General features: G+C 36.2%; 1 protein-coding gene across 25 annotated transcripts in view; it reads left to right on the forward strand.

The window, feature by feature from the left end:
- The window catches only part of EPB41L3 (erythrocyte membrane protein band 4.1 like 3), a 208,975-nt gene that overhangs the window by 165,467 nt on the left and 30,289 nt on the right, over nucleotides 1–13,219 (forward strand). For all 25 annotated transcript variants that reach the window (XM_016120918.2, XM_016120919.2, XM_036229872.1 and 22 more), the window contains 6 exons: nucleotides 975–1,050; nucleotides 3,124–3,342; nucleotides 3,699–3,786; nucleotides 8,578–8,730; nucleotides 12,176–12,273; nucleotides 12,962–13,137. In XM_016120918.2, the coding sequence (XP_015976404.2) occupies nucleotides 975–1,050; nucleotides 3,124–3,342; nucleotides 3,699–3,786; nucleotides 8,578–8,730; nucleotides 12,176–12,273; nucleotides 12,962–13,137 (810 nt within the window). The remainder of the gene's footprint in view (nucleotides 1–974; nucleotides 1,051–3,123; nucleotides 3,343–3,698; nucleotides 3,787–8,577; nucleotides 8,731–12,175; nucleotides 12,274–12,961; nucleotides 13,138–13,219) is intronic.

The following is a 13,219-nucleotide window of genomic DNA, read 5'->3' on the forward strand; positions in this document are numbered from 1 at the left end:
TATATGCTGTGGAGATAAAATACTTCCAGTTTGGCATATGCAAGCAGGACCTACGCTGTGGCACTTACAGTGTGGTTATTGGGTAGGGGGATCAAATGTAAATAGTGTCCCAGCAAAGGAACCACCCAGGCTTTAGTAAATTACTTCATTGGAAGGCCAGGAGAAAATAAAATGAAGAGCATACTAAGGCTAAATAATGTTTCAAGTATACATGCAGACAACACAGAGAGTAAGTGCCTGTGAGCCGACATGGTTGACTCTTCACTGCTAGAGAAGTTGTACGTAGTTGCTACGGGATAAAGAAAGGCAGTATGTAAAGAGGACTCGTCCAAGTCATAGGCATTATAATAAGGAAGTGTGGAAATTGGTAGTGCACAGTAAATACATTCAACTATCTTTAATCAAAACTTTCCCTGAGTAGGAAAAGAATTTTCAGCTGCTCATAGAGCAGCTCCCTTCTTAAATATTCACAATCACAGACCTTCCCCATAAAATAAAAATATTTTGAACAGTTCCTTGACATGCATTATAATGGGATTTGACTTGTGATAGCAAAGCAGAAAGGACAAAGGAAATGGGATTGTGTCTGTAATGTTGGTATACAGGCCATCCAGAACTTCATAGCAGTAGACCGAGTCAATTCCAGAATTGTCTGATTGAGGATTATCCATATTATTCACTTCCCCCCTCTTCCAAAGGCTTACCTTTGTCACTAAGAAAGGGAGGAAATTAATTTCCTCCCTAGTTAGAAATGCCGGTAAAAGATTTGATTGTGGAGAAGATTAGAAACTAGATGAAGTTTCAGACTTGTCTGTGGATTTTATTTAATGGAGACTTCCCTGTTTTCCATTGATGATCAAAATTTACCTCTGTGGTCAGAACTTGGAGTTAAGGTAGTTCTATTTATCGATTAGAATGCTAAGTAGAAAGGGATTTTCTAAGGTTTTATTCTCATTTTTTTCTCATTTCTGCAGGTGGTGCTTGGCAGTTTTCATTTAATGTGAAATTTTACCCACCAGACCCTGCCCAGCTATCTGAAGATATCACCAGGTATTTGAAATTTGGCTATAGAAAAGACAAGCATCTTGAGAGAGTTGTGCTTCCCTTGAATTCTTCGGGAAAGAGCATGCTTACATGCTTATGATCATCCTCGCTAAAATGGCAAGCAAAAGGCAACCAAATGAGAGCAAACATTCCAATGAGGAGATTTGCCAAATCATATCTGTTCCCAGTTGAATCTTTGGTAATAAGCCAATACTTCCTCTCCCTGACCCTGGTGGGAAGATGTGGAGTTGAGATATTGTCATCCACCCACCACAACCAAATTGAATGGGATTCAGTCTTAAACTATATAGCCATTCTTAGTGCTTCTGCTTTAAAACTTAGAGTAAAAATGTGTCTTTGGATGCTTAAGCCTTTTATATAACCAATCTGATACTTAACAGCTGTTTAAGAAAAATACACACACATATGCACACATAGATACACATCAAGACATGTATATTTAAGAGTTTGCTTTCCATGACCTACAAGGAAAACAATTAATTCATTTTCACAAAAGAAGACATTGAGACAGGAGTCTAACAAACATATTCTGGTGTGGTGACTGAGCTTTGAATGTAAGAAGGGATTCCTTTGTGAAACGGTCTTGTGTGTGCTGCGTGCTGTAGGTTTCTCTGCATTCCATTCTGGATCCTCAGATTCTCACTCTGTTTGAGAGTAAGTCTATCGCCCATCAGAGCGATTTTGTGCAGTGCGTGCTGAATTTTCTATGCAAGACACACACCCTTGGAGGGCTTTATAGAAATGTGAAATTGCTCAAAAAGCTTCAGTCTCTTGCTATGATTAAAAAATAATTTCAACATACATTTTAGGGGAAGGGTAAAACCTAGCTCCAGATTATTTCTTTTATATTTGCATTAAATCAGAAAAAAATTATAGTTCCTTATTTAAAGTTTTTTTTTTTTAGTAATATGGAGGAACTATTTAATTGGCTAACTTGTGGTTATAGAGCCTATAATACCTAGATTGAAATTTAGTGTATGCTTTCTTTCTATCTGTGTAATGTTTGTAGAGCCTGTGAAATGTATAGAAATTTTTATATCTGACTTACATAGAGTTTACTCATATCAGCTTAAAATCATATTTAGAGGAGACCTTAAGATTTTTCCTTAGTCCTCAGCTTCAATAGAATAACAGTTCGTTTCTTATATGAAAGGTATAAGGTATGTTTCATTATTATACTCATATGCTGGGCCGTGAAAGATATTATTAAAACTCAGCAATGTCAATGCTTAACCTCGGAGTCTTCTGTAATTAATATTATATCTATAAATCTTAAAAGCAAAATGACAGAGAAGATAAGTCCTCTATTAATGGAGATATTTTTATGTTACCTTTACTATGGAAAATGTTTTATACTCCCCCAATTTAAAACTGTTTACTTATAGTGACGAGATTCTCAGATTTTAAGGTTGTAATTCTTCAGTTAGTCTTGATAACAGTTGAATTCTAGGAAGTTATCTAAATTTAAAAAGTGAGAAATTGAAACAGAAATTATTCATTATTATCAAGAGATTGTCTCACCAGGAATGCAGGAAATTGAGAGCAGATTTTATGATGGTGCAACTGTCGAGTTACCTGAAATTCGTCTTGGTCATAAGATGCAAGACCTTTAGTCTAGACACCAAAATGAGACTTCCTTAAGGGTAATTGGGACTCAGTTATATTTAAGAGCGCCATGCTTTATACTATAATACCCCAACCAAAGATTTCAGGGAGGGCATTGAGAACTATTCATTTGACTTTAAATGTTATTTTAAAAGATGTTACAGGAATATGTCTTTAATTTTCTTTTACTGTGTCCCTTATTAGTAAAAACCTGTTTTGTTATGAACACGGACTTATCTCTAGATGCCCTTAAATATTGTTTTATAACTAAGTATTTCCCCCTTATATCTAGATCAAAAAATAGATGCTAGAAAATTTGTCTTCATGTGATTATTTGACAGGGAGAAATTAGTTACAGAACAATTTATACTGAGTGTTTTGGTTGTTTTTTTTTTTTTTTTTTCATGTATCCCAATGCTGGCTTTTTGCTTTATTGTTTTTGGCTCCTGGAAGGTACTACCTCTGCTTACAATTGCGAGATGACATTGTGTCTGGAAGGCTGCCCTGCTCCTTTGTCACTCTTGCCCTGTTGGGCTCCTACACGGTCCAGTCAGAACTGGGAGACTATGACCCAGACGAATGTGGGAATGATTACATTAGCGAGTTCCGGTTTGCACCAAATCACACTAAGGAACTGGAAGATAAAGTGATTGAGCTGCACAAAAGCCACAGGTTAGTAATATAAAATAAACCCCGTGAACGTTCCATTTAAGTTGTTCCTGGATGGTGAGCATCACTTACACACCCACTTTGCCCAGGACTGATTTCGGTGCATTACCAATGGAACTTTAGCAGAGTAGAGTTCTAATCTGGGTTCAGTTCTGGGATAGTTAGGTTCTCACTTAGAAAGTCTATTTGTGATGTTTTCTTTAAAAGCCATTTTGCCCCTTATTCTTCCCTCAGAGCGCAAATCCTTTGGTGCCTTTATGGGGACTTGCGTATTAGATAGCAAGAGAGCTAAGTAGAAAATATTACAGCCCCACCAGGTAAAAGAAAGGAAGTATTGTAACATTTTTTTTTCTTATCAGAGGAATGACACCAGCAGAAGCAGAGATGCATTTTTTGGAAAATGCCAAAAAACTATCTATGTACGGGGTAGATTTACATCATGCCAAGGTAGGTGTTTTTTAAACCCTAAACTTTCTATTTAATTTTATTTAAGTCAATGTTGTTGCTATAAGCTGGTGATTTTTATTTCAGTTCATGTAAACGAAAACTTTGGGAATTCAAATCTGTGTTTGCCTTTTAAGGCCAGCCAAATGATAAAGAAAATTTAGCTCTCTGATGTTTTACTGAGGGGTTAGCTCTGCATGGCTCAAACTCACATAACTCATGGTCTCAGCCCTCTGAAAGCCCTTGTAGGCAGAGTTTCTGATTGTCTGGATTCAGATAGAAGTTTATCTTCATATAATAAGCTCTGAGCTTACTCGCCTTCCTGGTCTCCCTACTTTGTGCTGACATGTGCCCTTTTTTTCTACCAGACTGTCTCTCTTTTCCTGGAATATGCCCAACTTTGCACTGTCCTGCCCTTTCTTGTCTGTCTGTCTGCCTAAACTCAGCCAATTGTCCAATACCCAATGTCACATCTGTTCTGTGCCAAGTACTGTTCTAGATACCCACGAAGTGCTTAGTAAATTCATGTGAAATTGAAATAATTCCATTTCTAAAGTTTAGGCATTCTGACAAATAACTAAGTACTTTAAAATAAGATTGTTATTTTATTTTTTTTTTTGAGGTGACTTAAGCAATAAAACTTTATTTTCTCATAGTTTTGAAGGCTGGAAGTTTAGGATATAAGATTATTATTTTAAAATTTAGCTGAATTAACTACCAAAGCTAAGGACTGCCTGGTTGCTTGGTGAATTGTGAAACATTAAAGCTGTAACTTGGCTGTGGTGTCTGAGGAGGAAAAAAAAAAAAAATGGGATTGGACTGTGGGAGGGTAAAGTTTGTAAAGATGCACAGAGCCGCTTTTACTCCGTGTCATACTTTTTTCTAGAATCTCCTTATTTTTCAGCAATGAGAAAATGAGTATATGAACTATTAGTCTGTTATTTGAACAGCTATGAAAAAAATCCTGTGGAAGCACAGGCAAGCTTTTATAAAAACTGTTATCATCAAAACATGAAATTTGTTAGGATCTTAGGGATGGATTCCAGTATTTCAGCATCATTAATAAAGATCAGTATTTGAAGTTCAGGGGCAGTTTCTTCTGATATGGCATGACAAGATAACATCATTCTGGTTGTGGGAATGTGCCTTTACTTACTGATACACAGGGTAGTCACCAATTTCATGGTCTGGGACTCACAAGAACATGCAGTTAAAGGCTTCCAGGCAAGCAAGTATCATATACAGTCAAGTTTGGGACTAAGAAATATAGTTTCAACAACCCCTGAGGCATCTGGGAAAGAAATCTGTGATCCTTAGGTTTGGTCAATGCTGCATGTGGAGATGCTCCCTGGTTGGCGTGTGGGAGCAGACAAATCCACAGAGAATTTGGACGAGAAAATAGTGGCTGTCAAATAAATGCAGATTTGATTGGTTATGTCTGTAGATCATTTTGTACATCACACAGGATGAACACTTCCAAGGCCTGAAGCCCTGAGCACTAATGAGCAAAATCTCAGATTTGGCTAGGGCTTAGCCCAGGGATGTGCTGGTATATTAATGCCAAGCTCTTTGACATTTGTGTGTAATTAGAACAGCAGGTGTAGCTCTATTTACTTGCCAGTTCATTATTTTTTTCACTTATTTTGCAGTCAGAGAACAAAGGTGTTTCATATTTTCTGCCAGGTATAAGGCAGGATGAGGATTTAAAATTAAAATAAGACTGCTTTTCTGTAATTTATCCTTAGGTGACTAAAAGATAAAGAAATTAGAAGGAAATGAAGGTAGCCTGAAAATTTGAGTGAATCGAAAGGTATTTTTGAATTACACATGGTGATTCACTTAATGCCCAGGGAAAATAAATAAATAAAAGATTAGGGCATGCATTTAGGGAAGTGCAACTCAGGATATATCAGTGTTCCCATCAGTAAAAATAAAATCACTTAACATTGCTATAGCTACTGAATTAAAATAGATAGCTGCAATAATATGATTTGAAATTATGCCAATTAAAAAAGAAAGACTTAAGGAAGTGCAATTGCCACCCGTTATAGGATTTCATCTGTATATTAAGTATAATAAATGATTCAGTTATGGATCCCATTTTCTCATGCAGCCACACTTCATCATTTCCGTAACAGGAAATTTACTGAATTAAATTAGAGCTCATTTCCGGTTGTAAGTGAGATGCCTTTCTTCTATTGATGGTCGGAAAGGCTCTGAACTTTAGGACCTATTTAGAAATTCTGACCTGCAATCTTGAACTTCACAGCTCTGAATAAAGAATAAATAACTATATTAGATGAAGGTCCCTTGTTTTGGAAAATCTATTCTAAATGCTCTGATTTTTTTCTTAAGAAGACTGTCTCTGCTTGTTTGTCATCTGATGTCAGTCTGTGTAGGCTCTGTGAGAGTCCTTTATTTCATATAATTTTCTAAAATGTAGCTATAAATTTGTGTTGGATATCCCATGGATCAAATGATAATGAAGGACGACAGAATTTGAACAGTGATTTTAGATTAAGGGGTAGTGTGCTCATCTATATTAATTATGAAAGACCGAGATCATCCAGGCTTTCTTCAGTACTCCCTGCTAAAGGAAGCATTAGATGTGTTGTTAATAAGGAAACACATATCCCCAGGAAGACCGATGTTATAGTTTTTAATATAAAAATCATATTAACCTAACTTTAATACTATGGGCTGTGGCCAAAAACTTCATATTCAGAGTATTTTGTTGTTGTTGTTACTGTGCGATTAATGAAATGTTCAACAAACATGTAATGACTTAATACATGCTAGGTGGGCACTGTGTTGAACATGCAGTTACCAAGATTAAACAAAACTCCTGCTGTTCACCAGCTTACAGTCTGGAAGAGAAGGAAGATGGGTGGGAATTAATTGCAGAACTATTTGCTTGCAGTATGCTAGAAATAACAATGGTATTGGGACGCAGAGAGTGCATGTTGGAAGGCACAAGGAGGGAGGAGGGAGCAAAGGAGTGTTCCTGCTCTACCCCATGAAGGGATTCTGTTTTCTTATGATTGAAAGATACCAGTGGGTGATTTAAAAACAGATAAAATAATGAAAAATGTTTTTAAATGTCCTTTCCCTCTTCAGGTCATATGCATATTTTCCTAAACTTATGTCCTTTATCAAAAAGAAAGTGAATCAAAGAGCAGTTATTCAAACGGCTCTCCCTCATGCCTGCATTTCTGTTTATGGTGTGAGATGGTCCCCTCTGAGCGGTGGTGTGAGCAGATTGGCTGATTCTAAAGGATCAATAATGCCAGCTACTTGTCAGCATCAGGTTATAGCTTTTAAATTACTCATTCAAATTAAAGCCCTTGATAAGGTGTGGGCAGTTTCTTATCTTTGAGTCCTCCTCAAATATTATTATGTTGTAATGTCCAGACAGCAAGTATTTCTACTCCTGTAATTTCATATCTAAGGACTGATATGGTTCCAAAGTAAAATATTTCATTTTAAATCAATTAAGTTGTATTTATAAACATATTTTCCAGAAATGGACCAAAATATTTATTTTTGACTCTGGAAGTGTTCATTTTGAGCCTTGCACTCACAGGATTTAGGAAGTACATTCCCACAACATGGATGAGTCAGAATCTCTTGTTTGGATTCTGCCATTTCTCCCTCCCCTCTTTGCTGGTGCTGCAGAGTGACTCAAAGCTAGGGAGAGCCCTGCTGATTAGTGTGACGAAAGAGCTCAGCTTTGCCCATGTGCCCCCTGCTTCCAACAGTCAGTGAGACACAGGGGTGGACACTGCACTTCACACAAAGTCCTGCCTCCATCCTTTATTTTTACCCCACTCAAAGCCATCACAATGTTCATTTTACCCTGTTTTCACCTGATGCAACATTTAGGGGGCATAGACCATACATGGGTCATCTCCTGAACTTTATGTAACATTTGTGATAACCTCCATGACCTCTGGGCATAACACATCCCTAGGAAATCACCTAAATATGAAATGTGCAAATAGCAAAGGAAGTTGCAAATGTAGCATGATTCAACTTTTGCATAAAAGACCAAACTATACCCACATATAAAATAGTGGGTATAGGTGAATCATTGTTATTGATAAGTATGATTACCATTGGGCAGTATGGATGTATTGAGGGCCTATTGGGGAAGTACAGTTCATACTTAAAAAATACTATTTGTATTTAAGTTATACTCCAACAATAACAACAAAATAAAGATAGAGGCTTTTTTTAAAAGAAAGGAACAAACTCCAAAACACTCCTAAGAAAGACAGTGCCCCTCTGTTAATATACATATTAAGAGTGCTGCCTCTGTGACCAGGCTGCCCACATTCAACTGGGACAGACAAGTAACCTCTCTATGCCTCAGTTTCCTCATCTATAAAATGGGAATAATAATAGCAACTACCTCACAATATCCTAGTGAAGATTAAGAGAGTTAATAAGCAGTGCTTGGTACTCAATAAGTGAGAGCTGCAGCTGTTACTATCACTGTTATTAACATACTTTCATCTGCTTGGCCTTCTCTGTGTGCAGTATTTATGTTGTAAGTCTTAAAATACCTGGGTGAGCAGATTTTACACTAGCAAATCTCCATAGTGATTAATATCTTCATTAAAAGGCCATTATTTAGTGGTAATGTTTAAAAAATGGCTGCAGTGTTTTTCACATTTAAATTAAAGCTGCAGGTAGTCAATTATAGGTTCTGTCATGGAGGCTTAAGTGTTATCCCCAGCTATAAGTGGAAATAAGTGAAATATTGATACATTGCTTCTTGCTGCTATTTTCCAGGATTCTGAAGGTGTAGAAATTATGTTAGGAGTTTGTGCAAGTGGTCTGTTGATATATCGTGACCGACTGAGGATAAACAGATTTGCCTGGCCTAAGGTTCTAAAAATTTCATATAAACGGAACAACTTTTACATTAAGATCCGCCCTGGAGAGGTAAGTAGACCCAACTTTGCATGTACATTAGGAAGAAAGGTGCCTAATGGCAAACAAAAATTTAAATTGCCTGCTGACAAGTTCTCAACATTGCAGGACATATGGCAAGTTATGTCTTAATGCCTAAGAGAATTTATTAAAGGTTTGTCTAATAAATGGTAACTAATAAAATGTTCTTTTTAATTATTTATTGCTATTTTTTCCACTGCATACATTAATCGAAAGGATTATTTTTATATATTTTAATGTAAAATACAGATTCATGAAAAATGTTTAATATATTTCAAGCTGTGGTATAAAAGATCTCTTAGTCTTAAAACCTCTTTGTGAATAAAGAATAGCTTTCTTCCTGTCTGTCCTGTTGTTATGTCTCTGTGTTCTCTCTGTCCTTTAAATCTGATAGCACCCTAAAGTGAATAGCTTTGAGATAATGTGTATTAGAGTAAGAGATGCCAGAAAGATTAGAATAAGGGATGCTGAGTGTAAATTATGTAAATCATTTCCACAGCCTATTATAGTTCTACCTTTTTTTTTTTTTTTTCAAATCAGAGAGGCTAATGAAAGAGTCAAAATTGTTAACTAATCCTTATTTCTCGGACAAGAGCAGCCATGATCAACTTAAATTTGTATCCTCTTTAATGGATTTTACATACTAGGTAGTAAATATCCGCTATTATCTGCTTAATAGATGATTAATAAATATCTTCATTTCTAATCAGTGTAGTTATATGATGAAGGCAAAGCTCTAAGACTGCAGCTCATTTATGTCTCAACATTTTCTGGCATGATATAGAATTATGTCCTGTCTTCAAAATCAGTCTACCTACTAGTGGAAAATACAATTAAAATATGAGACTGTAAAGCAAGCAATCACATTTAATATAAATGTAAAGTCATATTTGTCTCTTAAAACTGAAAGAATCTATAACCTTTTATATATATACCTGAAATTGCAATAATTTTAAAAATATTTCCTAAAGATTGCGTGTTAAACTTATAACTAATGTGTATTCATTTGGAGTCATTAAACATTTATTGAACATATATTTATTGCCAGGTACCACATTGGGCATTGGAAATAGAAGGATAAATATGACCTTGTTTCTGTCCTTAAGGGACTTTCCGTTTAGCAGAGAAACATACTTACACACTTAGAATTACAATGTTATAATATGGATGAAATAATATTCTACAGACGTGGAATGAGCATAGTTGTGAGAGGCCTGAAGGGAAAGTTGGGGAAATACATTAGGACACAGTAGTGAGCCATGGAAAGTTTTAAATTAGGACATGACACAACTTCATGAATATCTGGGAATGATGGATTTCTTAATGGCATTCAGCTACTTAGTAATATGATGTGATGAGACTTAAAGTAGGGCAGAATTTCTGGGAATAGAATGGAAGGAGCAAGTTTGAAAGACTTCAGAGTCAGAACAGTAGGTCTTAGAGACAGGATGAAAGAAGAATAAAAAGAGGAGAGTCCTGGATAATCAGAAGTTTTCAGCTTGCATGAGAGAAGTTGATGGAGATGATATTATTAGACAAGTGAGGAAAGAGGGAAGAATTAAAAACAAAAGATTGAAATTCCTTTGGAGAATTTTTTCAGGGGATGATTCTTGCATAGTAAGAAATACAGGACTTGAACAGAGTCATCAACTTATACATTTTATTGAAGGCCTTAGGTGTGGAATCAGTTACCCAAGGAACAAGAGAAGTTAAAAAAAAGAGAGAGACAGACCTTAAAACAAAAACTCTGAGCAATACCACTTTTTGAGAGAGGGGTAGTCAAAAGAGAATCATAGGGAGAATAAGAATAATAGCCAGATAAAGAAAAGGAGGGTCAGAAATAGTCATGCTGACAAGGCCATGAGATTCAGGGGACCTGGTTAACCAGCAGTGCCAAATATTATAGAAAAGGCACAGGGTAAAAACTAAGAAAAATGCATTGGAGCTGACAATCAGATTCTGCTGTGGCATTTAAGAGTTCAGGAAGGTGTTAGGAGAACCTGGCAGGATGGAGTGAAAGGTAAGGAGTAAATTAGCCGAGTAGCTGAGGCTTCTCTAGCAGCGAGATGAGAGGGTTCAGGCAGAACCAGGCTCAAAGAAAGTTGTTTCCTTCCCCTTTTTTACAGTCATAAGCTGAGAAGAATGAGAAGTTTTTGGTGGCAGAAGGCCCTGAAGAGGTTGAAAGAAATGGATACAAAGTACAGAGAGATAGATAAACATTTAAAAATGCTTTAAAAGGGGCCTCTGTCATCCTTGAGAGAATCTTCCTGGCTTCTTGCAATAGGAGCGAGTTGATTCTTTTAAAACCCCTGGCCTTAGCATGGTATGTGGTTACTAGATGGAGAAATGAACACATGGAGGGTGGTTTAGTTAAGATCTATAGTACTCTGGCTTGTCCATTGACTGGGTCTGTTCGACAGTAGTGATTTTTATGACTACCACTGTACACACACATCCACAGTAAGAAATTGGGAATGGCAGTTGCAGTTAAAGAAACCTGTGATGTATTTCCCAAGCTATCCCTGCTCGGTTCCTCTCAACAATCAAGAAATAGAGGTCAAGCATAAGTATATATCATATGCCATGCAGAGAACCCCTCTCCTTGGTTCTTTGCCACATAAATTACTTTTGTTATCGATCATATCAGTAGTCAGGTAGTTTAGTGCTCTTTTGTGAAGCCTTTAATATTTAAGATGATTGCCCTCTGGTGGCCTGATTCATACTGTCTTCAGAAAATTAAAATAATGAGTCTCTGTAATAATAATATGAAATATATTAGGAAATCAGATATTTCACCTTGAAAAATCAAATGGCTAAAGGAATATCATCTGAACTATACGTGCTGAAAAATATGAAAATATGTTCTAATCTCTGATCTTATATATAAACAAAAAAAAATGCTAGCATTTAACATGATAATCCATACTAGAATGCAGAAATAACATCAGCAATATTTGATATCAAGTCATTAAATACCTAGGATATATGCATATTTCCAGACCAGATGTTAGGAGAAAATGTTATCCTGAGAATACTGTAAGCTATAAATCTTTTCTGTACCTCTCAGTTGAAGTCATAATGTCATGGAGAACCATGATCATTAGGCTTAAAAACAAGATCAGGACGAATTGGTCTCTGGAAGGAATCCAGATAGCCTTTTTTGCATTTAGTTTTCATAAGATCCATACGAGTACATAAAATATTTACTATATGCATAATGTGGTTGGCCATACCTGCAGTATTTTAAGGAGATAGATATAAGAAGTCCCCCGCCCCCTTTTTAATAAGTAAATGTAGATAGCATGAATTCTGCACATACGATTTAGTGAGTAAAAAATTTGTGGGTAGTATTATAATTTTGTAAATTATTTACTTTCCCGTTATTTCTGATTCCAAATTTGACTCTGCTCTTCTATATGTTTTTTTTTGAATTTAGTTTGAACAATTTGAAAGTACCATTGGCTTTAAGCTGCCAAACCATCGAGCTGCCAAGCGTTTATGGAAAGTATGTGTTGAACACCATACATTTTTCAGGTAGGTAGAGATCTTTCCCCCGCCACCCTCCCTTCTAAGGAAGAATGAGAATGATTGGAATCACATACTGAAAATTTATTGAGAAGAAGAATGTGGAAGAATATTTTTTCTGGTCCTTCACGTTTGTTGCCACTAGATTTCTCGATAAAAAATCCTAAAGGAACTTCTGACTAAATTTGAAGAATTTTCTTTAACGTGTCTTATACTTATCTGCCCCTATCTCCCCTTTCTCTTTATCTTTAGTGTCTTTTTATTATTTTTGTAGTATGTCAAATCCACTCCTTACTATTTCAGTAATATCTCAATAACCTTGGACCCTTTTATGTGCAGACAATACAAATTTGTGTCCACACAATAACAATTTATCACTGTTCTCCTTCACTGCCATCACCTATTTAATTACTTTTTGGGTTTTTAGTACCAGAGACTCTCCAGTTTAATGGGGTAGTAAGGCTTGCTAGTCTAACCCGACCCATTTTGCTCATAGCCTCTCTGTAACATTGATAGTTGCTATATATTGTGTGAATTGATTTTTTTCTTATAAAATCAGATTCATTTAATTGCATATTGGGTGTTGATCCATTTGTTCACGAAGCACTTTACCTTTTAGAACAGAGTAAAAAGTTAGATTTCTTAATATTTGACTTAATAGTCTTTCTATTAAGTGTTTTTCCTTTAATACCTTTAGACTGTTGTTACCAGAAGCACCTCCAAAGAAATTCCTCACCTTGGGTTCCAAGTTTCGTTATAGCGGCAGAACGCAAGCCCAAACAAGAAGAGCCAGTGCGCTGATAGATCGCCCAGCCCCATACTTTGAACGCTCGTCCAGCAAACGTTATACCATGTCTCGCAGCTTGGATGGAGGTAGGCTTCACTTCCTGGCCTTTAATAATCTCTGGTGGCTACCCAATAGGATAAAACTATTATGAACTTTTTATAAACAGAT

Source organism: Rousettus aegyptiacus, unplaced genomic scaffold (assembly GCF_014176215.1).
Source record: "Rousettus aegyptiacus isolate mRouAeg1 unplaced genomic scaffold, mRouAeg1.p scaffold_m13_p_12, whole genome shotgun sequence".
Lineage (NCBI taxonomy): Eukaryota > Metazoa > Chordata > Mammalia > Chiroptera > Pteropodidae > Rousettus > Rousettus aegyptiacus.